Genomic DNA, 27,285 nt, shown 5'->3' with positions numbered 1-27,285 from the left:
CTATAATAGCTTTTCTATTTTCAATGAGCCTGCAATATTAAAGCTGTAAAATCAGCACAGATGTTGCCCTAGAAATTTTGAGTTTTTAAAGTGTCACTATATTTTTATAGTCTCAATCGAGCAAGACTATAGGTATAAAATGAAAGAAATATTTTCACAAAATATTCAGCTTATATGTTATAAGGCATCTAATAATCCATAATGTTCCAAAGCAATATTTTTTTGCCCAAAACCTTTATACTTCGAAAGCCATGAAAAATATGAATATATATAAAATGTACTTTATCCTCCACCACTCTAAAAGACTGAAATGAATGCAGGTCTGCTTAGCTTGAATCTTTTTAGATACCAGAGAAATGATGAGACAAACAACAATTTACTTGTTATCGACTTTAATCCAGGTTGACATGTAACCCACAAAAATTAAATTAGACTTCTGAGTGGTAAAAGAATGCAATCAACGATCTTGGAAGGAGACTGGTAGGTTCACCTTCTACCCCTTCAATTTAGGTTCAAAAAGATCAACCTTCTGATATGAAAATTAACTCTCTGAATTAAATTTATTTGTCTTAATTCATCCTAATGACTGGTAGCATACTTTATATTAGGTGCCTAATATGCTTGTTTGCAGTAATTATTAATCACCTTTTACCAGTGACAGAAATTATCTCCCACATTCCCGGAAAAGTATACATAAAAATGGGTCATTAGCCTAATAGGTTATGCCAAATAACAAAATGACGTGTAACTTTTTGATTAAGTTTTTTTTTTAAACAATTACACCAAAATACATTTTTAGAAGGTCCCCATAAAAGGCCACTAGCCCAAGAAATGTTAGTCTGATCAGGTCTGGATTTAAATATTTTTTCATGAGCAAAACAATGTGTGTTGTGGCCTGTCAACTGTATTTAAAAATGTGAACTTGAGATTAATCTTGGTCGCTCAGTATTGGTTTGCGCTCTTGAGGTAACAGCGGCTTTAGCTTTTGCCATCGGCTGGGAGGCCACAGTATATGAGTTGCATGCGCATGAAGAAGTCCAAGAGAAATCTGTTGAAACAATTAAAATTTATGTCAGTTCCATCGTTTTCAATTCCACTAAGATGAATGTTTGTAGCATAAAAATTTATACTAAAAATAGCTTTCAAGAATTGCAAGATTTTCAGGAAAAGGCCAAAATAATAAACTTTATTAATAAATTCAATTTTTTCCTTTAACAGGTTTAAAGGGAACCTGTCATGTTGAAAATGGAATGTGATCTGCTGGCAGGATGTTATAGAGAAGGAGGAGCTATATTTTATTCATTGAAATCCTAGTGTCTGCATGCATATTAGTCCAGTGTGTGGTCCTATCCTCTGATTGACAGTCTTCACTGCATTATTATGCATGCAGAGATAACCGCAGTCACTAGAAGATAGCCCACTGGACTCATATACATATAAACACAATGAATAAGTTGTCCTGAATATTTACCCTCAAACCAATATGTCTTTCTGCTCAGCTTCTTCTCCTCTATACCAAGCTGTCTTCATTATCAGTCTGCATGTATAACGTGACAGGTTCCCTTTAACCCCTTTACCCCCGAGGGTGGTTTGCACGTTAATGACCAGGCCAATTTTTACAATTCTGACCACTGTCACTTTATGAGGTAATTACTCTGGAACGCTTCAACGGATCTCCCTGATTCTGAGAATGTTTTTTCTTGACATATTGTACTTCATGATAGTGGTAAAATTTCTTCGATATCTCTTGCGTTTATTTGTGAAAAAAATCGGAAATTTGGCGAAAATGTTGAAAATTTTGCAATTTTCAAAATTTAAAATTTTATGCCCTTAAATCAAAGAGATATGTCACACAAAATAGTTAATAAATAAAATTTCACACATGTCTACTTTACATCAGCACAATTTTGGTACAATTTTTTTTTTAGTAGGGAGCTATAAGGGTTAAAAGTTGACCAGCGATTTCTCATTTTTACAACAAAATTTACAAAACCATTTTTTTAGAGACCACATCACATTTGACGCGACTTTGAGGGGCCTTTATGAAGAAATACCGAAAAGTGACACCATTCAAAAAACTGCACCCCTCAAGGTGCTCAAAACCACATTCAAGAAGTTTATTAACCCTTCAGGTGCTTCACAGGAATTTTTGGAATGTGGAAGAAAAAAATGAACATTTAACTTTTTTCACAAAAATGTTACTTTAGACCCAATTTTTTTTATTTTCGCAGGGGTAACAGGAAAAAATGGACCCCAAAATTTGTTGTGCAATTTTCCCTGAGCACACAGGTACCCAATATGTGAGGAAAAACACTGTTTGGGTGCACGGCAGGATTTGGAAGGGAAGGAGCGCCATTTGACTTTTTGAATGTAAAATTTGCTTGAATAATTAGTGGACACCATGTTGCATTTGGGGAGCCCCTGATGTGCCTAAACAGTGGAAACCCCCCACAAGTGACACAATTTTGGAAACTAGATCCCTTAGGGAACTTATCTAGATGCGTGGTGTGCACCTTGAACCCCCAGGTGCTTCACAGAAGTTTATAACATTGAGCCATAAAAATAAAATTTTCACATTTTTCCTACAAAAATGTTTTTCAGCCCCCAATTTTGCATTTTCACAAGGGTAACAGGAGAAATTGCACCATGCAGTTTGTTGTGCAATTTCTCCTGAGTAAGCCGATACCCCATATGTGGGGGAAAACCACTGTTTGGACGCACAGCCGAGTTCGGAAGGGTAGGAGCACCATTTGACTTTTCGAATGTAAAATTTGTTTGAATAATTAGCGGATGTGCCCCTGATGTGCCTAAACAGTGGAAACCCCCCACAAGTGACACCATTTTGGAAACTAGACCCCTTAGGGAACTTATCTAGATGTGCAGTGAGTGCCCTGAACCCCCAGGTGCTTCACAGAAGTTTATAACATTGAACCGTAAAAATAAAATTTTCACATTTTTTCAACAAAAATGTTTTTCAGCCCCCAATTTTGCATTTTCACAAGGGTAACAGGTTGCGTTTGGGGAGTCCCTGATGTGCCTAAATAGTGGAAACCACTCCACCCTCCCCCTAGTGACTCCGTTTTGGAAGCTACACCCCTCCAGGATTTTTTCAAGGGGTATAGTGAACATTTTGAACCCAGAGGTACGACACAGAATTTGATAACATTAGGTCATCATATTGAATAAGTTGCCATTAGTCTTGAGTGCAAGTGCTCGCTATTTGAGTTTGCATCAGGTACTAGGGTATGCACCAAGTATCGCGGGTGCTCAAGTGACATGCTCGAGTCCCTGCCCCGCATGTTTTTTTTACTAAGCACCCAAAAAAAAACATGCGGGGATCGCTTGTGCATGGCAGGCAATACCCGCAAGGTTTTTTTGGCTGTATAACAGCTGCAAAACATTTGGGGAGGAGACTCGAGCATGTCACTCGAGCACCCGCCATACTCAATGCATACCCAAGCACCCGATGCAAACTCAAGTAGCGAGTACTTGTGCTCACTAGTCGCCATATCGTTGTCATTTTTTTTCTTTACTTCTGAAAAAATCCGAACCCCAACCCGAACCTTAGCCCAACCCTAACCCTAGCCTAACCCTAACCTTAGCCTAACCCTAACCTTAGCCTAACCCTAGCCCAACCCTAACCCTAGCCCAATCCTAACCCTAGCCCAACCCTAGGCCAATTCTAACCCTAGCCCAACCCTAACCCAACTCTAACCCCAAACCTAACCCCAACCCTAACCCTAGCCCAACATTAACCCAAACCCTAGCACAACCCTAGCACAACCCTGGCCCTAAAGTTTATTTTTTACGCCGTTCCTCATGTGGTATTTGTGATTAGACGACTTTATTCTTCGGGTCGGTGCAATTACAGCGATGCCAGATTCAGATTATGATTGACAGCTGTCACACACTAAAAGACGCATTTTTTTGCAAAGACAAGTTTTTGCATCGCCATATTTTGAGAGCTATAATTTTTCCATATTTCGGCCGACTGAGTCATGTGATGGCTTGTTTTTTGTGGGACAAGTTGACGTTTTTATCGGTATCATTTTCGGGTAAATTACATTTTTTGATCGCTTTCTATTCCGATTTTTGGGAGGCAGAATAAACAAACAAAAGCCAACAATTCAGGAATTGTTTTTTTGTTATTTTTTAATGCCGTTCTGCTTGTGGTAAAATTGATAAGGCAGCTTTATTCTTCGGGTCAGTACTTTTACAGCGGTACCGCATTTTTTTTTTATATATATATATTTTAGCGCTTTTACACAATAAAAACTATTTTATATAAAAAAGAATTGTTTTTGCATCACTTTATTCTGAGAGCTATAACTTTTTTATTTTTCTGTTGTTGGACCTGTATTGCCGCTTGTTTTTTGCTGGACAAGATGCCGTTTTCAGCGGTACCATTTTTATTTACATTCGTCTTTTTGATCGTGTTTTATTCCATTTTTTGTTTGGCAGTATGATGATAAAACATCGTTTTATGTTTCGTTTTTTTTTTTTTTTTTACCGTGTCCACTAAAGGGGTTAGCTAGTGGGACAGTTTTATAGGTCAGGTCGTTCTGGACGCGGCGATACCAAATATGTGTACTTTATTGGTTTATTTTTTTTTTTCATAAGATTATTTATTTATGGGTACAATATATATATATTTTTTTATTATTATTTTTTTTATTTTTAAAAAAAATATTTTTAAATTTTTTTTTTTTTTTTTTTTTCACTTTCTGACATTTTTATTGCTTGTTCACATTGTCCCACTATGGGACTTTCACTTTTTGCAGCCTGATCGCCTGCATGGCATAGAGAGCAGCAGCTCCCTATGCCATGCAGCCTGTCAGCGCTGCACAGGGAGAAGTTACTTTGATCGTGCACTGCGCATGACCAAAGCAACTTCCTGCCTCCTGGTGACCCGGATGTTGTCATGATGACGTCGGGTGACCATGGCAACATCCGGGACCGGATTCAGACGCCGCTGGACGCCGGCAGAGAAGGTAAGTATAGCGCTTACCTCCTCTTGCCACCGGAATGCTGTGATCGATTTCGGGGGTTAATGTGATGGGAGCTGTGCGGGACTGCTCCCTGCACATAGCACAGGGTGTCAGCTGTGACAATCAGCTGACACTCGGCGGCAATCTCGCCCGTACCGCTTGTGTGCGGGCGAAATCGCCAGGGCGTATTAATACGTATCAGGCCCATAAGGCCCAGGGCACGGATACTTTCTAATACACCCTGGGTCAGAAAGGGGATAAAGAGTTAATTAACGTTTCATGTTCATTTTATTTAAAGTATACCATGATTGACAAATATCTTAGTAACTCATCCTGTTTTGGACATTTGTATTATTTTTAATGGCCTGAAAAAATTAATAACCTGGTATTGTTTGTAGGGCAACCATATCTGATTGTCTTCTACATGTGATGGTTCCTACACTGTAAAAAATAAAGTTCAAGTCCAATTATTTTCAAAAGATTTAAAATATGATAACCTCTATTTTACTTTTTCACTTCTTTATAGCCTGTCAGAGAGATTATTATAGTAAGTTTGTTGGTTCTACTCTTGTGAACCCCAGCATTTCCTAAAATAGGGTCAGAGGCCTGCAGCTGTAGAGTAGCTGCAGGGCAGAGAGCAGCTGGGGGAACGAAGACGACAGAGCCACTCGGCTTGGGAGGAGAGACAGGTTAGAGATTTTTTTAATTTAATAGTAGTCGTGCATTGTGGGGGCCGCATAGGGAGAGAGTACTATTATGAGATGGCTTCATAGGGGGGAATTTAAACTATAATGGGGCCACATGGGGGACATTATTAATATATAGGGGCCAGAATTGGGTGACATTATTATGATATAGGAGCAAGAATGGGAGGAAATTATTGCTATATGGAGACCACATAGGGAGACTTTATTAACATATGGGGTCCATGAAGAGGGATAATATTAATGTATGGGGCTATATTGAGGAAACTCACTTCTATATCAGGGCCACAAAGAGATAGTTACACCTGTAAGGGAGCATAACAGGTGAATAACGCTGCTGTATGGGTATTAGAGTGGGAGCATTTCTACAGAATTTGGGCACAAAGGGGACATAAGAATTACTACAGTGCAGGGGACACAGTGTAACATCACTACTGAATTGTATTTTATTTTTGAGTATATTGTTACTGTGGGACAAAAGGGCAGTACTGATAGTGTAGAATTGGGGGATAATGTGGAGATGGTGCTTTAAAAGAGATCTGCCATGGATGTCTGTAAAGTGTAGCACAAAAACATGAATCCTGCCTGGAAGAAGTCATTATAATGCTCTGCGCCAAATGAAGAAGAAAAGCAAAAATTAATTACTTCAATTGGAGATGACACTAGAGAGCATCTAGAGTGACCTGTACCATTGTACATACTGATGAACAGTAATGATAATACTTCCACCAGATGGTGATATTTGTCTGATCTATGTGGTATTATTGGTCTTGGTGTAGTGGTATAATGGCTGTTGTTCATTAATAGTATCGGAATAATATTTGCTTTTCAGTAACTATATGACTATATTATTTAGAAGTACTACTTAGAAAAAAGCCATCAAAAAGATAATTTTCTGTGAGATATTTATATAGTATTGTTTTATGGGGGGCTAAAAAAGACTATATCAAACTACCAGGGCTCATGTATCTGAGCAGCATGCTAATGTGGAGGATGGAGAAAGCAGGTTAAAATTTTGCCCTGGGCCCACGTGACTCTACTTATACCACTGGGTTTAAATTAACAAAATATCACAATTCTCACCTTTTCAAAGATCATTCTTCAAATATATTTATGAATAGGTCTAGTCTAAAAGGCATCGCCTACCCACAGAACAGTCCTGCCCAGTCTTTCTACAACATGCTTGCTGAGACATTAACTAAGATCCTTGATCTGCCCCAAAAAAGTACTAAAAAACTTTGAATCCCCTTTGAAACTTTAAATTATGAAAACTGCAACTTAGGGCATGTACAATGGATCTCAGCCTACATGCCAGAGCCTCAATGTCACACTGCGCATGTCCTGAAAGTCTGAGTTCTGAGGCATGCGCAGTGTGACCGAAAGCCTTTGTGTTGTATGTCGCGGTGTTCATGGGGAATTCATGAAGTCATTCAATGTTCCAAAATCACAGTGTAAGAGCGGATCACGGATCTCAGTCATGCTTCAGTGAATGTGGGCCTATAGGGCGATGGGACAGAACTGTTCCGCAGGTACCCGTTTCCTCTTGAACTATACCTATTCACAAGAATATACGTAGAATGATTTTTTTTTTAAAAGATGAGAATCGCAATATACTGTGAACTTTTACCACAAAATGGGTTGCCCATAATTAACATTAAGAGATAAATGCAGCCATGAAATTAGTTTACAGGTGTCAATTGTTCTGTCAGGTTCCCTTTAAGTCTCATTCTTTGATACTTTCAGAATCCTAGATCACACAGAGCTAAGCTGCTAAGTCACATGTTTGATTGCAGAGTGAAGCTAAAATGCTGTCTGTTTCCAAAGGTAAAGAATACATATCAGAATGAACCTACTTAAATATGAAATGACCAGGCATAAGTGATGCAAAGTAGTTATAGTGTGGCTCGATATTTTCTCCAAATTCAAACTTTGAAATGTTAATATTGTTTCATAAAACCTTTTGTGTTCTGCTCAAAGATCACAAAGCAATGTACGTTTCACCAATCTTTGATTTTTTGGGTCATATGGATACAATAGTATCAAGGAGCGCAAAATATTAAGTATGTGTGAGTATAGAACAAAATATAGTGTCCTAGATTTTAAATACCACACACACAAACTTGATTCCTGCAAGGATTGCTCCAACACTCTTAGATAGAATGTGAGATTTCCTATGAAGGATTCATCATTGTTGCAAGAAACAAATATACTTCTCCAAAATTATTATCTTAGTGATGACAAATAGTTCTAACATTCCTTTGTACCATATATCCACCAATTTACACAGAATTTTTAACTTACTTTGTATTACTTTGCACACCTGTTTTTTACATTGTTTTATCATCTTTTGCTATTGTTTATCTTTTATTTCAATGTTTTTAATTATTCTAAAAAGTTAAATTTTATTTTAGGAAATGCTAATACTTTTATCTCCATTGATTGACATAAAACAATGACTGCATTTATTAAGTAGTTTTACTTGCCCACAAAAAAAGTTATGTAAAAAAACAAGAAAGATGAAATTGGCACATTTTGAGTGATACATAACTTCTTTAATCGTCCCATTTAGCATAGCAAAGAAAAGTGTAGAGAAATTGCTCATTCGTACTTTTAGTATCTAGCAGACCTCAGAAACAACAAATTTAATAGCAATAATTTTCCTCGTCTATTCTTTGCTTATACAATATATACAATTTCAATACTTTCAACCACATTTCACTTAGACATTTTTCTGAAATTACTGTATGGCAAAATTTAGAAATATTCTAACTACTATAACTCTACTGGTAGAAATGGAAGACAAAATTTAACCCTTGATTTGGAAAAACTTTTATTTTGCTTGTAATAATAACTTTAAGATAGCATCATTTTAAACTGTGCATATGGAGCTTATTTATTTTCCCTTTGAGATAAGATATCGGGAAAACTATTCATATATGTTATTCAGTTCTGCTATATTAAGACTGTCACTGAATACAACTGATGTCCATTTAATCACATACCACCTCCTTTGCAATAAATACAGACATACCATATTGTGCAAAATATTTATGTAGGTGTTGGGAATAAATGCTGCATAGTAAGAATGTTTTGAAAAATATAAGTGTTAATAGTTTATTATTAGCAATTAACAAAATGCAAATCTAAATCAAATCCATATTTAGTGTGACCACCCTTTGCCTTTAAAACAACACCAATTTTTCTAGGTAAATTTGCACACAATTTTTGAAGCAACACAGCAACGAGGTTGTTCCAAACATCTTGGAAAACTAGCCACATATCTTCTGTCGATGTAGGCTTGTGAAAATCCTTCTTTCACTTCAATCCCAGAGTGACTAGATAATGATACACACACAGCCACTTAAATAAATAACACATACTGATACACAAGTTCACATATACATACACAAGATACACCCAGCTACAAACATGCATAACTGTATACTTATTCACACAAATGTACATAGATTTACACATTAAAGTAAAAATTTACATACAAAGTACAGTAGAAGGATACAAATACATGCAGATCCATAAAAAATACCCATTAACCTCCAGTATGGTGTTGGGTCCATTAGAACAATTAATAACTCTTTCTTCTTTACACCAGGGACTATTCCCTTGAGGAAGCTAGTGCTAAATGCGCATTGGGGCCAGGGGTCACGTGGTAAGTGGGTCCTAACAGCCTTCCTGACTGGTAATAGCATGATTCAAGACTGCTAACACCACAAAATGAGATATTCTTGCTTGATTCAGTGAGGTGACACTAACTGGGGTCTGAGATTTCAGCACAGGGTAACTGTGTACTGGGCACATGAGCATTGATAGTCTGCAGCCTGTATTTATGATTGCACCTGAGGCATAGACTGAGATATATATACACATAATGGTGTGCTGTTAAACTGTGACTTGTGTTTTCTCTGCTCTGTTTGCCACCTCCCGTGGAGAGGGGAAGATAAAGCCCTTCTGATTACTAAAAAGACTGGTGTTAAACTGTTTACTGCAATGTGATTTAACTGATGTTAATACCACTCAGGATATATATTTGTAAACCTGCAAACCACCCCAATTGATCGGTTCATTATTTACTATGGCTCACTGTCTGCTAAATAATTGTTTTTAATTGTTTGTCAGCATATATGTAAAATAAATGGATTTATACTTTTTCATAAAAATTGCTGCATGTGTAATTACTCTGTCTCTCGAAGTAAAATGCTTAATAATGGAGTTAGCATGATTTATATCAAAGTCTGGTTCTTTTTTTGGTACATTATTCTGTGACATTGTATGACAGACCCCCTACTCCAATGACTTTCAGTGTCTGTTATTTAATATACTGTATAATGTAATTTACATACATTTTAAGACAAAGTGAGAATAAAGTTGTGGTTCATATCCAACATAGTGTTCCACTTGGCTGAGATATGGACTCCAAAAACCAGGCAGCAGCCCCAAGTAACACTGGTATGGTCTGACTCTATTGTTGGTACAGTACACCACTGGCATGAGCACATAGTGACCACTATAGCAAATATAATATCACTATAAACTACAGCGTACAAATGGATAACCCAGCAGTAAAAGTTTTTAAAAAAAAAGTTTCAAAACCTCTTTTTTCTTTTTCAATAGAGCTGCTTAGTAATGATTTATGAATTTAATAAACTTGTACATTGCTCTGAATGTATAGGATTCTATATTTAGAAGGAAAAAAAAAGATCGGATCCATGTTTCAATTAACTTACAGAATTATGTAAATATAGCCCCACATACTATTGTTTCTGTATTCTTTTTGATGATACTAGACATATCATTAAGTTACCATGACTATTTATTAATATTGCTGCTTCTAGTGATGGAAAATGAATGTTGAACAATACAAAATAAGGTTTATTCTTCATTATTTCTCCTATTTCACTGGGTCATGACTAAACAGTCTAATGCATATAACAAAGCGCTCTTTAAGGTGATAAAACAGTAAAATCATATATAGTTATTGAGTATATACAGGAAATAAGTCACAATACAATATGGTAAATTAACAAAATCAATTAATTCACTAAAAATAAACATTTTATCCATATTATATAGGTATTTACCAGGTATAACTCTGGTGTGTATAATCACTACTATCACTAATTGAAGTATATTATACACTGCTCAAAAAAATAAAGGGAACACTTAAACAACAGAATATAACTCCAAGTAAATCAAACTTCTGTGAAATCAAACTGTCCACGTAGGAAGCAATACTGATTGACAATCAATTTCACATGCTGTTGTGCAAATGGAATAGACAATAGATGGAAATTATTGGCAATTATCAAGACACACTCAATAAAGGAGTGGTTCTGCAGGTGGGGACCACAGACCACATCTCAGTACCAATGCTTTCTTGCTGATGTTTTGACTGGGGCCATAGGAGGGTAACAACCCAGCAGCAGGACCACCGCTTTATGGAAGGAGGAACAGGAGGAGCACTGCCAGAGCCCTGCAAAATGACCTCCAGCAGGCCACAAATGTGCATGTGTCTGCACACATGGTTAGAAACCGACTCCATGAGGGTGGTATGAGGGCCCGACGTCCACAGATGGGGCTGTGCTCACAGCTCAACACAGTGCAGGATGCTTGGCATTTGCCACAGAACACCAGGATTGGCAAAGTCGCCACTGGCGCCCTGTGCTCTTCACAGATTAAAGCAGGTTCACACTGAGCACATGTGACCGACGTGACAGAGTCTGAAGACGCTGTGGAGAGCGATCTGCTGCCTGCAACATCCCTCAGCATGACCGGTTTGGCAGTGGGTCAGTAATGGTGTTGGGTGGCAATTCTTTGGAGGGCCGCACAGCCCTCCATGTGCTCGCCAGAGGTAGCCTGATTTCCATTAGGTACCGAGATGAGATCCTCAGATCCCTTGTGAGACCATATGCTGGTGTGGTTGGCCCTGGGTTCCTCCTAATGCAGGACAATGTCAGACAATGTCAATGTGGCTGGAGTGTGTCAGCAGTTCCTGAAAGATGAAGGCATTGAAGCTATGGACTGGCCTGCCCTTTCCACAGACCTGGGACACATCTGGTACATCATGTCTCGCTCCATCCACCAACATTACGTTGCGCCACAGACTGTGCAGGAGTTGGCGGATGCTTTAGTCCAGGTCTGAGAGGAGATCCCACAGGAGACCATCTGCAACCTCATCAGGGGCATGCCCAGGCATTGTAGGGAGGTCATACAGGCACGTGGAGGCCACACACAATACTGAGCGTCATTTTGACTTGTTTTAAGGACATTACTTCAAAGCTGGATCAGCCTGTAGTTTGTTTTTCCACATCAATTTTGGGGGTGACTCAAAGTACCGGCCTCCATTGGTTAATAAATTTGATTTCCTTTGATTATTTTTGTGTGATTTTGTTGTCAGCACATTCAACTTTGTACAGAACAAAGTATTCAATGAGAATATTTAATTCATTCAGATTTAGGATGTGTTATTTGACTGTTCCCTTTATTTTTTGAGCAGTATATTAGCAACAATCACTTGCAGTAGAAATAAAATTATCATTATAAGTTCCTTTACACAAGAGGCAATAGCGAAATGCCTGCAAGTTACTGATACCGTGTAACTTTGTTAGTCCCATAGACATTGAATAGAGCATAGTGGAGTGCATACATTACTACCACTTCATTCAAATGGGGAAGGCTGAACCCATATCCTCCAATTACAAAATTCAGTAAAGAAAATACTTTATCATGATACTTCAATCTCCGCACAGCTGTGTTACCAAAATAACTCTTAGGATATGTGCACACAAATGCAGATTAGAAGCAGAAATGTCCCGAGCATTTTTGCCTTTTCCTGGCAGAAAAAAACTCATGCAGATTTTCATGTGTTTTTGACGCGTTTTTACAAGCATTTTTTGAAGCAGTTTTTGAAGCATTTTTTAGCATCAATGAATGATTTTTGGAGCTAAATAAAGTTATTTGGTGGGACATTGTTTAAGCCCTTGGATTACCAAGAACTGGGGTGAATATATTGGTTCATTTAAATGATTAAAGAATGGGTCTGTTGTATTTCAAATAAAGTGTTTACACTGTGTCTGTGTGTTTCTTTACCTTGTTTGGTCATCAAAAGGTTTGATTGACACCTTGACATCAGCAAACAAAAAAGTTGGGTGTCAGCCAGTCCCATTCACCCAATCTTCATTAGCATTTCTATTCATGTAATTTATGCTACTGCTGTGAGCTGTTATTTTTAGCCTGGGAAGATGCCATTAGGCAAACATTTCCCTGGTCATTAAATAACATCTCACAGCTGGTTCGCTAGCTGCTATGTCCCCCCAATCAGCACTCAGCAGTCCTTTGGACACAACGTATTTATGTTGTGTCCAAAACACGGTGTTCTAATGCCGCACTTTTGTTGTTCGTACATTTGAATCCACCGCATATAATGACACTTCAATCGGTCAAAAACAGCAGCAGAGACAAGCGTGTCCGCTACAGAAATTAACATGCTGCGGGTGAGTTTGGGAACGTGGACACGATCAGGAGCTGTTGCAGGTTTGACGCTGCATGTATATGTGGCGCCCCTGAGGGTTCGACCGCCACAGGAATACTGCACTTCTTTAATGGAGTGTGGTGTTCCTCCTCTGAGGTAAGCCTGGTGTGATGGTAGTGTTCCAGCCTTTTGCATCCAACACCACATTTCCACCAGAGGTGGCTAGTATGCACTAGGTGCTGCTCCCCTGGTTACAGGGAGACTGGGGAATACAAAGTGGTAGGAACCAGTTAGTGGGTGTGGGTGGAGGAACAGTTAGTTAGTGACACTTCTAATTTCATATTTAATAGAATGCCATCTTTGGTCTTGGTTCTTTGGCGGTTCTTGGGCTGTCAAGCGGTCTAAACTACTGTGTGTGATGTGACTTCCCTCCAGAAGCGCAGATCCTGTGTGGGCCTGCACCGGCATGGGACACAGCCCTCGTACCCCGATCTATGGGACGAGAGGGAGGTTGCAGACAAGGAATGTCTCAACCCGGCCAAGTACCAGGATCAAGAAGGCCCGGGAGCTTTAGAGTGTGGCTCCCTAGCAAATGGGTCCCGGGGAGGATGCAGACGGAGCGGAGTACGCCACCTGTCCTCTTCTACCTGATCTATTCAGAGGGATTCCGGCTGCAACAGGGGTACCGGCCCCCGACACCCGACCTCGTACTCTATGTCCAGGACGGGAAAGCCTGGTTAGGCCCTGAGGATGCCGCCGGGCTTGGGATGGAGAGGAATTGCCACCCGAGCCCTACACCTGAGAGGAGCTCAGAGGTAGACCCGGCCTATCCACACACGCACAGACGGGAAAGGGTAAAGTCTGTAGTGCAGGAACACACTGGTGCAGGGATGCTACCTCACGCTGGACTTCCTCGGAGGTAGTCAGACCCCCGTCCCTGATGGCCGCAGGACTCCGCGAGGTGCAGGGAGAAGCCTTGCGCTGCTTATGAGAACTGTGAGTAAAGCCTTGGAAATTCATCCCTATGGACTCCGGACTGTTCATTACGCGCCATACCACGCGACGCGGTGCCTGCACTCCCCGCGCTACTACTACTACCCCCTTCATCCTGCCTTGCCTGCCCTGAGGCCGCGCTCCGCCTGTGGGGAGCAGCGAGAACTTTAGCCGCCATGACATCGGGCCTCAGCGGACTGCTAGCGGCGCTGGTGGCGCATCACCAGACACCACTGGTGGCGTAGTCGACAATTACCACTCAACCCGGAAAGCCCTAACATCATTTTCAATGTGACGGCCCTGTGCACGGAACGGGTCCAGGCCACGACTGCATCCCCGTTCTCAACATCTGACCCCATTCCGAGTACCCCATCTTCCCAGGGCAGGGCTTGCGAGCGTCACATCTCTGGCGTAGTCGGCAGGATCTCGTGCCCGCAGCAACGGAGAAAAGTTCCCCTTTGCTATCGGGTACTGTGTGCCTTACACCTTGGACTGTTGTTTTGCACTTAAAATGGCGCCCGCAAAAGAAGAACAGGCGCCATATTGCTGTGAAAAGACTGTCTTTGTACACCTCCCATCGTGGGCTGGGCTCCCACTTGGCGCCAAAAATGTGGACTGCCCCTTCCATCAGAGACTGTCCGCGGGGTAATACCCGTCAAATAGGATCGGCTGAACGAAGGCAGGCCTGTCAGCATGCCGCCCAGGAACCGCCCCAAAAGAGGAAGAAGAAGGAAAGCAACAAGGTGCGGCCATGTGAGTCGGAGCTTGGCAGTGAACGGAGGCAGTCATGGAGGCCTCTGGGGAATGAGACCACGCGACCACTGAGCCCGGTTCAGGCCCTTCACCCAGCGGAGAACCTAGTGGCAGCCCATTGACTCCGGGAGACTTTGAGTTTCTCCAGCAGGAAGCTCCAGAACTTGCAAGGAGACAGAAGGAGGCCCAGAAGGCGGCAACGGCAGCGTGGAAAGCTGAAATGCTGCAGCGCATACAAGACCGCCGTCGAGGAGAGGAGGTTCCAGAAGCAGTCGGCCCAGAGGTCGAAGTAGAGACTGATCTAATGGCGGGTGAGAGTGCAACCCCTGCCCCGGCAGCGGAGCCATCGGAGTTAATCTTGGACCTCATGACGGAGTATATACATCCCCAAGTCGTCACCTGGGAGCAGGCACTAGCTCCTGAGCTGCAAGCGGCAGCTATTGGTGGGGACTTGCGCTGCCACGAGAGCTCTACAAAGGAGGTGCCTGGAGCTGCGGAGGAGGCCACCGGCTCCAACCCGGACTGGTCCGCACTACTGGAGGACTTACAGCAACCCGTCCTGACCCCGCTACCTGAACCAGCGGTAACCTGGCCCGAGACCGAGGAGTGGGCCTGGGAAAACCAGGGGGGCGACCTTATGGGCTTCCCGCGGGAGACCAGATCTGAAGCGCGCAGAAGGAGCCAAAGGTGCAGCGACCAGGTCTTCTAACTGGCATGGGAGCAACGTCGGCGGGAGCAACGCTGCGAGCGCCTCGAGGTTAGGACCAAGGCTACAAAGACTCAGGCGCGACTGGAGGAGGCCACCAGTCCTAGTCCACGGTATGAAGGCCAGGTTGTGCATTTTCACCATGAGGCGGGGTGGGGGTTTATCCGGTGTCCCATGTTCCAGGACGATGTGTTCGTCAGCCGGCGGGACGTCGAGCCGCGCCTTAAGAAGGGACACCCCGGCCGGAACCTCTTCCCGGGCGATACTGTGACTTTCACTCGCCACCAGGGGAGCGTGGGTGGTACGCCCTGGATGTCCGCAAAGTGTCTGGGAGTGACGCCACCCGCCCTCAGCCTCAGGTGACCGGCTAGCCTCTGTCGGGAGGAATGAGCCCTTCCCTCCACATGAGCCTCAAGTCTAATGCAGCCCCGGCTGCTGTAGTTATTGTTTGAAGTTTGAATATTGCTGCTATTTTCATGTGTTTTCCTTTTCTTATAGAGACTTTGGTCCCTGCGGACTATGGCAGGCGGCGGACTGCATTGTAAATAGTTATGCATCTATTTAGGTGCTCCCTATTGGTTTTATACAAAACCGTGCCTACTTTCTACCTCAGACCTCAAAAGCAAAACCTGTCTGGAGTGGCTTGTGTGGGGGTCCAACTCCGGATCTTCATGCCCTGCAGCCACCCCAGGGCCCACGTAGAGGGTTTAGGGCAGGTCCCTCTTGTTACTGAACTGACCGTAGTCACCTTTAAGCAGTCCGCTGTCTTGATCAAAAGGTCTCTTGTCTTAATTTATAATTTTGCACTATTATATCTCTGTGTTTTTTATAATTTTATACTCTTGCACTTTTTGTACTTTTATAACTGTTATGCAATGTTACAAGAAATGTGCCTCCCATAAAGGGATGATAGTTTTACTTGTTAAATAAAATTAATTTTCCTGGGTGCTATTCCTTTGCAGCCCACGAACGTGCTGTGTATTACCAGGGGGGAATGTGGCGCCCCTGAGGGTTCAACCGCCACAGGAATGCTGCACTTCTTTAATGGAGTGTGGTGTTCCTCCTCTGAGGTAAGCCTGGTGTGATGGTAGTGTTCCAGCCTTTTGCATCCAACACCACATTTCCACCAGAGGGAGCTAGTATGCACTTGGTGCTGCTCCCCTGGTTACAGGGAGACTGGGGAATACAAAGTGGTAGGAACCAGTTAGTGGGTGTGGGTGGAGGAACAGTTAGTTAGTGACACTTCTAATTTCATATTTAATAGAATGCCATCTTTGGTCTTGGTTCTTTGGCGGTTCTTGGGCTGTCAAGCGGTCTAAACTACTGTGTGTGATGTGACTTCCCTCCGGGAGTGCAGATCCTGTGTGTGCCTGCACCGGCATGGGACACAGCCCTCGTACCCCGATCTATGGGACGAGAGGGAGGTTGCAGACAAGGAATGTCTCAACCCGGCCAAGGACCAGGATCATAAAGGCCCGGGAGCTTTAGAGTGTGGCTCCCTAGCTAATGGGTCCCGGGGAGGATGCAGACGGAGCGGAGTACGCCACCTGTCCTCTTCTACCTGATCTATTCAGAGGGATTCCGGCCCCCGACACCCGACCTCGTACTCTATGTCCAGGATGGGAAAGCCTGGTTAGGCCCTGAGGATCCCGCCGGACTTGGGATGGAGAGGAATTGCCACCCGAGCCCTACACCTGAGAGGAGCTCAGAGGGAGACCCGGCCTATCCACACACGCACAGATGGGAAAGGGTAAAGTCTGTAGTGCAGGAACACTCTGGTGTAGGGATGCTACCTCACACTGGACTTCCTCGGAGGTAGTCGGACCCCCGTCCCTGGTGGCCGCAGGACTCCGCGAGGTGCAGGGAGAAGCCTTGCGCTGCTTATGAGAACTGTGAGTAAAGCCCTGGAAATTCATCCCTATGGCCTCCAGACTGTTCATTACGTGCCATACCATGCGATTCGGTGCCCGCACTCCCCGCGCTACTACTACTGCCCCCTTCATCCTGCCTTGCCTGCCCTGAGGCCGCGCTCCGCCTGTGGGGAGCAGCGAGAACTTTAGCCGCCATGACATCGGGCCTCAGCGGACTGCTAGCGGCGCTGGTGGCGCATCACCAGACACCTCAGGTGGCGTAGTCGACAATTACCACTCAAACCGGAAAGCCCTAACATCATTTTCAATGTGATGGCCCTGGGCACGGAACGGGTCCAGGCCACGACTGCATCCCTGTTCTCAACATCTGACCCGGCTCCGAGTACCCCATCTTCCCAGGGCAGGGCTTGCGAGCGTCACATATATACAACTTCAAATCCGCAGCGTCCAGATGTTACGGTAAAATGGATGGGATCTCTAGAAATCCCATGTCTGCTATACGTGCATCAGAGGCTGTGAACCACCTGTGGACACTGACATGCGGCGTGTCTTTCAGGACCGCAGCATGTCTATTTCTCTTGCAGAGTCGCAAGTCTCCGCAACAGAAATTTGACCACTAGAATGTTTTGGACGCAGCAAAAATTTGTGCCCAAAGTGCTGCTACGTCAGAACTATGGTAACAGAGCCTAAAATTAAAAAAAAAATGGCTTGGGTTCCCCCGTCATTTTTATAACCAGCAGAGGGAAAGCCGACCTCTGGGGGCTGATATTGGTATCTGCGGAAGGGGCCATTAGCCAACAATGTTCCATGGCTTTTAATATCAGCCCATAGCTGTTTGTTTAGCCTTTACTGGCTAGATTATAGGGGGACCCCAGAAAAAATTTGACATGGCATCCCCCTATAAAATCTAACCAGCAAAGGCTAAACTAGACAGTAAAGTATTTTAATGAAAAAAAACATACACGGTTCTACAATTTATTACACGCCTCCGCGAAGACCTTAATCTCCTGAAAAAAATGTAAATAAACAAACAACAATATTCCTCACCTGTCCGCCATCAACGACGCAGTCCACATACCGCCAACGAGTGTCCCACGACGATCTAGGTCACTTCTACAGCAGTGACATCAGCCATCACTAATTTCACTACTGTAGAATACAGCACTGTAAAATCACCCACTGTCAGTATACATGATGCGGGAGGTCACTGGGGTTCATCAGCTGAAGATCAGCTGATGAGCCTCGGTGAGCTAGAGACCGTGGGAACATTCTTTTGAATGTCCCCACGGTAAGCATCAGCTGATCAGTCATGAGACCGATCAGCTGATTACCGGCATCAGCAATCAGCTGATGGTCACGTGACCATCGACTGATTGCTGTCGGCACTGATCAGCTGATGGTCACGCGACCATCAGCTGACCGCTGACGTCACCTATCAGCTAATGGTCGCGTGACCATCAGGTGATCAGTGACGTCACCACAGGTCCTGGCAGTACACTGCGGGGCGCAAGCCAAAGAATTGGTTATGCTGCGGTTTGTGCCGCAGTGATAATCCGGTGCGGAAATTTCCGAATCATGTACACAGCACATGCAGATTATCATTGCTATACATGGCAGACCTTTTACCAAGCGGTTTTAATGCGTTTCTGTGGTGGAAAGACAGCCGTGGAAATGCATTAAAACCACATCGTGCGCACTCAGCCTTAAAGGAGTAATCCTATACACACATACCATATTTTTCGGACTATAAGCACTGGACAATAAGACGCACCCCAAATTTTGTAGGGGAAAATAGGAAAAAAAAATTTTTTATAAGATGGGAGTCCATCTTATAGTCTGAATAGGTATCTTACCTGGGGGGCGGTGAAGCAGGGGTCACAGGATGCAGAGTCCTTCAGGAAGCAAGCTGAAGTGGAGGAATGCTGTGGACCCTAGATGCGAGAAGCTGGTGCTCCAGCAGCGGGGAGTTGCGGTGGTGGTGCAGCAGGATCGCAGGGCCCTCCAATCCCTCCCTCAGGAACCCAGTGGCTGCAGCAGAAGAGGTGATATGCTGCGAGGCCGATGCATGGCTGGGGGCAGTGTCTGGATGTTGGCTGGGGGCCTGGTGCCTGGGGGCATGGTGCTGGGGGCCAGGGCCTGGTACCGGGGCCGGTGTCTTGCTGTGAGTGGCGTGGCAGAGCTGCATGAGCGGCTTCCTGGTGGCAGTGGCCATCTTCCTGAAGCTGTGATCTATAGGAAAATTCCCGCCGGTGTGGCAGAGCGCATGCGCCGGCTCCAGCGGCCATCTTCCTGTAGATCACAGCTTCAGGATGATGACCGCGGCCACAGGAAAGCCACTCACGCAGCTCTGCCTCACAGCAGACACCGGCCCCGGTACCCGGCCAGGCCCCGGGCCCCAGCCAGATACCGACCTGCCTCACCTCTTCTTCTGCTGCCGCCACCTTCCTGATGAAGGGAGGGAATGGAGGGCCCTGCGATCCTACTCCACCACCAGTGCATCACTGGTAAGTTACGTTCGGACCATAAGACACAGCCCCCATTTTCCTCCCAAATTTGGGGGGGAGGGGAAGTGCGCCTTATGGTCCGAAAAATACGATATATATATATATATATATATATACATATATATATACACACACACACATATATATACCGACTATAAGACGCACTTTTTTTCTCCAAAATTTTGGAGGAAAGTGGGGGGTGCGTCTTATAGTCCGATATACATAAATGCTGTGGGTGGTGGGGGAAGCGACAGCGGCAGAGTAGCGGGGCACAGGAGGCAGGCACAGGTGAATATTCATGGACTTTAATAGCGGGCACGCTGACAGCCGAGCGCAGCAGGAGCCGCGCTGCGGCTACTGTGTGCGCACTATTAGGGAGAATGAATGGTCACTGCTCTCCATGCACGCAGTCCCGGCGTGGGGAGCAGTGACTATTCCAGCACAGAGTGGGACACAGCGCTGGAAGAGAGAGGAGGTGAGTATAATTGTTTCTTTTTTTCTGTGCAGCGCGATGGGGATCAGGGGGTGCCAAGCATACCAGGATGAGGAGGGCCATACATGCAGGGATGAAGGGTGCCATATATACCAGGAAGAGAGATGAGTGGGCCCATACATAGAGGGATGAGGGGGGGTCATGCATACCAGGATGAAGGGTGCCATACATACCAAGAAGTGAGATGAGGGGGGCCATGCATACCAGGATGGGGAATTGGGGTGCCATGCATACCAGAATGGTGGATTGGGGTGCCATGCATACCAGGATGGGGATGAGGGCCACGTATAACAGGAAGGAGGGGGCCATGTATACCAGGATGGGGGATATTACCCCTGTAACAGTGTCAGCAGCAGACCCCTGGCCCTTAACAGGGCATCATGACCACATTTTTTGCTTACGTTTTTTTTCTATTTTCCTCCTGTGAAACCTAGGTGCGTCTTATAGTCCGAATAATATGGTATATATCACTGGAGTAATCCACACAATTAATTTAACCATATCAATGCAAAAAAAATCTCCAGTGTTATTTACAAACATTTCAGCATCTTCATATGCTTATAAGCAATACAGTAGTTGCTCCTTCCCTTATTTTGAATGGGCAGGCAGCAGTTTGTCCCATGTGACCAGGAAGCTACAGAATTTCCCAGGAGTGTATTGCAATCATCTACAGTTGTGCTCAAAAGTTTACATACCCCGGCAGAATTTTTGCTTTCTTGGCTCTGTTTCAGAGAATATGAATGATACCAAAGAAAATTTTTCTCCACTCATGGTTATTGGTTGGGTGAAGCCATTTATTGTCAAACTACTGTGTTTTCTCTTTTTAAATCTTAATGACAACCAAAAACATCCAAATGACCCTGATCAAAAGTTCACATACCCCAGTTCTTAATACCATGTACTGCCCCCTCTAATATCAATGACAGCTTGAAGTCTTTTGTGGTAGTTGTGGATGAGGTTCTTTATATTCTCAGATGGTAAAGCTGCCCATTCTTCTTGGCAAAAAGCCTCCAGTTCCTGTAAATTCCTTGGCTGTCTAGCATGAACTGCACACTTGAGATCTCCTGAGAGTGGCTCAATGATATTGAGGTCATGAGACTGAGATGGCCACTCCAGAATCTTCATTTTGTTCTGCTGTAGCCAGTGACAGGTGGATATGGCTTTGTGTTTTGGATCGTTGTCATGTTGGAATATCCAAGTACGTCCCATGCGCAGCTTCCAGGCTGATGAGTGCAAATTTGCCTCCAGTATTTTCTGATGCCTCCAATTCTTCTCTTTTCTCTGCTCTATGTAGAAAGAGGAAGTTTATTGTTCCTGCATTTATCATTCCACTCTTCAACTCCTGACCCAGCTGCTCTGCTCCTCCCCCCTGTGAGAGACTTTTGCAGTGATAACTCATATGGGAAAAATAGACCTCTTGTTTGTACATAGAGCTTAGAAGCATTCAGCTAGTCAGTTTTTAATTACGTGATGTCATAGACCTAATGGAAAAGAGAAGAATTAGCTGCTTAGAAGGGAAAAATTAACAATTGTAAGTACCCTGTGCTATACAATATGATGATCGCAATATATTAAGATAACAATTTTAATGGGAGTGCTATAAGGAATTGGGGAGAGGAGGAGGGTTAGAGCTGTTCACGCAGGTAACATGGATGAATCTGTTGCTGTGATTAGAAACCAGTGGGTGCCATACCTGATGGTGATTGCAGCTTACAGACAGAAAAAAAGAAAGTAGTTTCCGGCACAACCGACTGGATAAAAATATAATGCAAATACCATTTTTCACAGGCTCTACTGAGTTTTGAACATTACATTTCATGAGACAAACCATTTAATACTAAGGAAGATAAAGTAATGTAACGGAAACCTGACGCAATATTAGTCAGGTATTTAAAAAGTCCTTTAACTTTTAATGTTAATTTCAACAATAAAAATGCAGTCATTTGCACAATGAAGCATTAAAATTCAGTATCAACATCAAGTTCCCTTTAACTCCACATCCCAAAATATATAATTTGTAGGTATTTAACCTTTTCCCTGACTATGCAGTAAAATGGTAGCTGAAATAGGACTCAGAATCCCGATGACTAGTTTCTTGCTTTCTAACTACATCTTTCTAATTTCTCTCGCTTTATTTGGTTTGAATATTATACAGAAATTTACAGCAGTGTTATATTTACTAAAAAACATTGCACACATTTGTAAAGAGCCAAACAGGTACAGTATGTGTTATTCAAACCGTAAAATAAGGATAGAGTAAAAATTCTTGATTTTGCTATATATTTTAAAAGAAACACAAATGTTGAAACAAGGACGATTGAAGAAAAATATTTAGAGCTCTGAGATTTAAGAAGGATGCTGTGTACATGGGAGATATGAGAGTTCCTGCTACTAAAGAAAGCAAAAAGAACACTTAAGGCAGTAAAATATTGAGAGAAGCTAATGATTTCTTACCTACCCTGAGGCATTAAGTATAAATTTCTTTGCCTGTTGTTGACTGCAGGAAGAAATATAATCTTGTCTTGTCATATAATTACTTTTTGTGCTACCTGCTAGTAGCACTGATAAAGAATACATGATAACTGATGGTATAGTTAAGCCTTTTAGAATTCGACAACTATGATCATTTTTGGAACCATATTATTATTATTTTTTTTTTTTTTAGAATTTTTAAGCAGATCAAGAAGTTAATTATAAACTGTACATATCAGAGGCAGTAGGTTAGTTAACTAAAAATGTGCATCTAAATCTGTGAGACAGGTTTCACTGATGACACTCCACCCAGTTGCTACAGAAGAGTAGCTAAGGAGAGAGTTTTGACAGAAGTGAATATATGCTGCATCATATGGCAGCATCATAGAAAGGAAAAAGCAAACTCCCAGAGAAGGTCACAGCTACATCCAGGCTTAGCATGCTATCTTGAGATGAGATTTGTCTCATATGAACATGATGGAAATGCTTTAAACTCGGCAGTTGCCACAATTTTCATTATGGAGTTTACAGATTGGATTAATTTTATATTTTGATAGACCGGATTTTACGTACATGTAGACATACCACATATATGTATTTTTTTTAAATGTTTTCATTTATTTAAAAAGGTGCGATTCAAACTTTGATATTTTATTTTTTAAAAATAATTTTTACTATATTTTGTGATCGTTCATTCACTTGTACTATATACTGCAATACTACAGCATTGCAATATATTGCAAAAATCACATTCATCTATGAACGCCAGCGACAGGCTAGTCAGCTGCACCACTGCAGCAGCACCACCATGAGAGACATAACTGACATGAACATTCATTGGCCCCCCGAAATATAGTAACAGGGTCCGATGGGTGCTTGGTACAGCATGCTCCCTAGGTCTTACACTTTAAATTCCACTGTCACAGATTGACGGTGGAATTTAACAGGCTAGTAGCAATTGATGGAGCTCAGATTTACCTGCTGTTGTTAAAGAGAGATGATGGCTGAATAACACAGGAATCATTTGCTGTCCTGAGCCTATATCAAAGAAGGGGACCCAACATATGATGTATCGTATCAGTATGTTATATGTTGGGAAGGGATTTAAGGATCTACGCAAATTATACAGCCCACCAAAGCAAGACAGCCTTTTTTCTGCCCTTGTAGAATGTGATTTTACAAATAAAGGAGTACTACATCTACATTACTACAAGATCAGGACCAGTACATGAATACAACAGCAGAACAACTATCAATACTTAACTACAATAACAAAATGACCATCAATGCATAAATATAAAACCAGAACCAGCATCAGTACATGCATACAACACCAATAGCACCATTAGTGCATGCATATAACACTAGAACCACAATCAGCATATGAATACAACACTAGGACCACTGTTAATACATACCTACAATAACAGAATGACCATCTGTACATAAATACAGAACCAGAGCCATCATCAGTTCTGGAATACAGCACCGGAACCATAGTCAGTACATGAATACATTCATGAATGCAATCATAAATGCATGAATACAGCACCTGAACCATCTTCAGTACATATATACATCACCAGAACCATCACCTTTATTGATGGGTCTCATCAATCCATGAATACATCATCAAGCTTGGAACAGTGATCAATTTCAATGTTGTGTCAGTCCCCTCCATACAAAATTGTATCGTACATGAAGCAACCATTAAGACCTTAACAATGTTAAAGAGATGCTGGGAATTGTTGTTACTAGCCATCATCAGACTCCAGACCATACAGGAACCACATTAATGACTAGATGCAGACAATAGCACTATTAAATAATTAAAAAGTAACTTAACTTATTGGAGATAACTTATATGTTTTAGGCCCTTTAATTCTGAGAAGATTGTGGGGTGTCTGGGTCCGGGTGCTGAGACTCCTATTGACTGCTGAAAGACCTCTTAGAAGTGCATAACTCAAGAGACAGAATTATACTGTGTGTGTGCACTTCTGTCTTCTGAGTGGCACACTTCTAAGAAAGTCTTTTGAGTGACTGGTAGGGGCTCAGATCCAAGACTCCCACCAATTTGCTCAAATAAAAGGCCTGAAACACAAAAAAAATCCCAAAAATTAGTTAAATAATCTAAACATGCTGCCAATCACCACTTGCGTGAGTAAAAAATTTATTTGTTGAGTGAAATTATTTTTAAGCTTGCTTAAAGAGGACCTGTCACCAGGATATAAGTAGACAGTTTTTTTCTTTTATTTTATTCCCTTAGTTCCTCTGAGTATTCTAGGTTTTGTTTTTTAAATAAACCATATGGTTTCAGAAATATGGGCCTTATTTAGTGCTAACATTTACAGTATTTACTAAGGGGGGCGCTGCTCACAGGGTAATAAAGCAAAGCAGCCTAAATACACACCCACAGTTAATCCTAAGAGCAACAGCCCATTGGTATAGCCATAAAAATAAAAACGTCCATATCTCTGGAACCATATAGAGGATTATAATAATCAGTACAATTAAGGTCTAAAACCTTGGTCAAAGGTAGCTGAGTACACAAATCTCCAAGGGAATTCAAACCTTTGCATCGGCCCATTTTTCTTTTTTGCAATTTTTAAAATGTAAAAGATGGCAATATATATATTTTTTCCTAAAATACAAAGGAAATGAGTCATCTTTAACTTTAGCCATTTTAGAGATCATTTCATCTTCAACTTGCTTAACTGTTCACAATAACAGTAATTTTGACCAGGGATGCCCAAACTTTTACATGCCACTGTAAGTGCTTCTCTGCCCCTATAATGCCAGCAACCACGTGTAGAGCAGAAGGACAGAGGGGTGATTTTTTTTTTACACCCCCTGAGAGACACCTCAGACCGCCATCTCATGGCAGAAGATCCTGGTGCAAGAGCTAGGTTGCATTTTTAGAACTGAACTACCAAAATGAACTAGTATGATGCAATTTTTTCCCACACTGGTTCTCTTCGGTCAATGTGCTATTCATTTTCCATCCATAAAAGATTTGTCCGATCATATCCACAAAGTAGAAAGGGAATGTTGGACAAATATATTTGCAAAATATCTCACCACTAACTGTATACCACCACTTTCTAGGATCATTAAGCAATATATAAAAAAATGTACTGCATCTTATTAAATAATTGAAGGTATGCATAAAAATAGAATGAATGAGACACCAATTTCTCCTTTTTATACATCTATGCGGTGATGACTCTAAAAAAGCAATTTTAAAGAAACTACAGACATTAGATTATCATCACATGAGATCTTTGAAACCGCATATATTTAGAACTCTATGAGCATTCTTCTATCCACAGATAAAATTGTCACAGTTCTACTTAGAGGATTTCAAGCAGTTATTTTATCAGAATGCCTTCAATTCAGTCACTTTCTTTGTTGAAACGAGCTTCATTAATTGTGGATGATGAATGGAGTCCCCATAGATTGATTTCTATGCCTGGACTTTTATGGTAGGATTCATTGAACTTCTTTCATAATCTGGTTGAAGAAAAAGCCGCAAGCAATTAATTTTTTTTTGTCCACAATGCTCCTCTCAGGCTTTTTTTAAAGGACACATAAAAAAGATTAAAATCAAGCTTACTCCGAAGTGTTTCTTCTTGTTAAGTAGTTGTAATAGTCATATTTGTATTATCAGGCTATAGGTTTGAGATACAAGTAATTTATTATTAAATCAAATTTAAATACAAACTAGATGAATAGATGTTTTTATATAGGCGGTGGTCTTATAGGTCAAATGATTAGGGGCTTATACTTGAATTACATAACACATGAAGTAGCTTCATCAAGAATACTATTTTCCATATTATTATATGAAAACTGTGGATTTTTTATTTACCATACTTTAATTGTAACATTTTTTATTATTTTTCAAGGGATTTTCCAAAATTTTGTCTTTAGAAAAACACCTCTCCCCTGATGATTGACTATTTTGACCTGTGGCATGGTTGAAGCACTGGCCCAAACTGTGCACTTTACCATGCTTCAAGCAGAGGCATTTTGCTTTTTGCAACATTGAAGGAGCACATGGGCACTGAAGCTAGCCAGATTACTGGATTAAGTCAGTTTCAGAACGTTGCTTACAAGCCGTATAGCAAAGAGTTTGCAAGTGTTGCGCTCTTTGATCAGGTGACCGGCCACCACTGATAGACTGCAGAGATTGCCAGTAACCTAGGAAACAATTAAACTACAGAATTAATCTCTCAATTTTTAAGAACAGAGACAATTTTTGAAAATCAATTAATTGCAAAGTTGCTTGTTCTTACAAGGACTTTGCAATTGCAAA

General features: G+C 42.0%; 1 protein-coding gene across 2 annotated transcripts in view; it reads right to left on the bottom strand.

Moving 5' to 3' along the window:
* Positions 1–394: 394 nt before the first annotated feature.
* The window catches only part of IMMP2L (inner mitochondrial membrane peptidase subunit 2), a 1,848,527-nt gene continuing 1,821,636 nt past the window's right edge, over positions 395–27,285 (bottom strand). For both annotated transcript variants that reach the window (XM_073651969.1, XM_073651975.1), the window contains one exon: positions 395–1,048. In XM_073651969.1, coding sequence (XP_073508070.1) covers positions 929–1,048 — 120 coding nt within the window. In that variant the 3' untranslated portion in view covers positions 395–928. The remainder of the gene's footprint in view (positions 1,049–27,285) is intronic.

Source organism: Phyllobates terribilis, unplaced genomic scaffold, assembly GCF_046119375.1.
Source record: "Phyllobates terribilis strain yellow unplaced genomic scaffold, ASM4611937v1 Scaffold_11__3_contigs__length_659146591, whole genome shotgun sequence".
Taxonomy (NCBI): Eukaryota; Metazoa; Chordata; class Amphibia; order Anura; family Dendrobatidae; genus Phyllobates; species Phyllobates terribilis.
The sequence above is the reverse complement of the archived record's forward strand: the minus strand, read 5'-3'. Positions and strand labels throughout refer to the sequence as shown.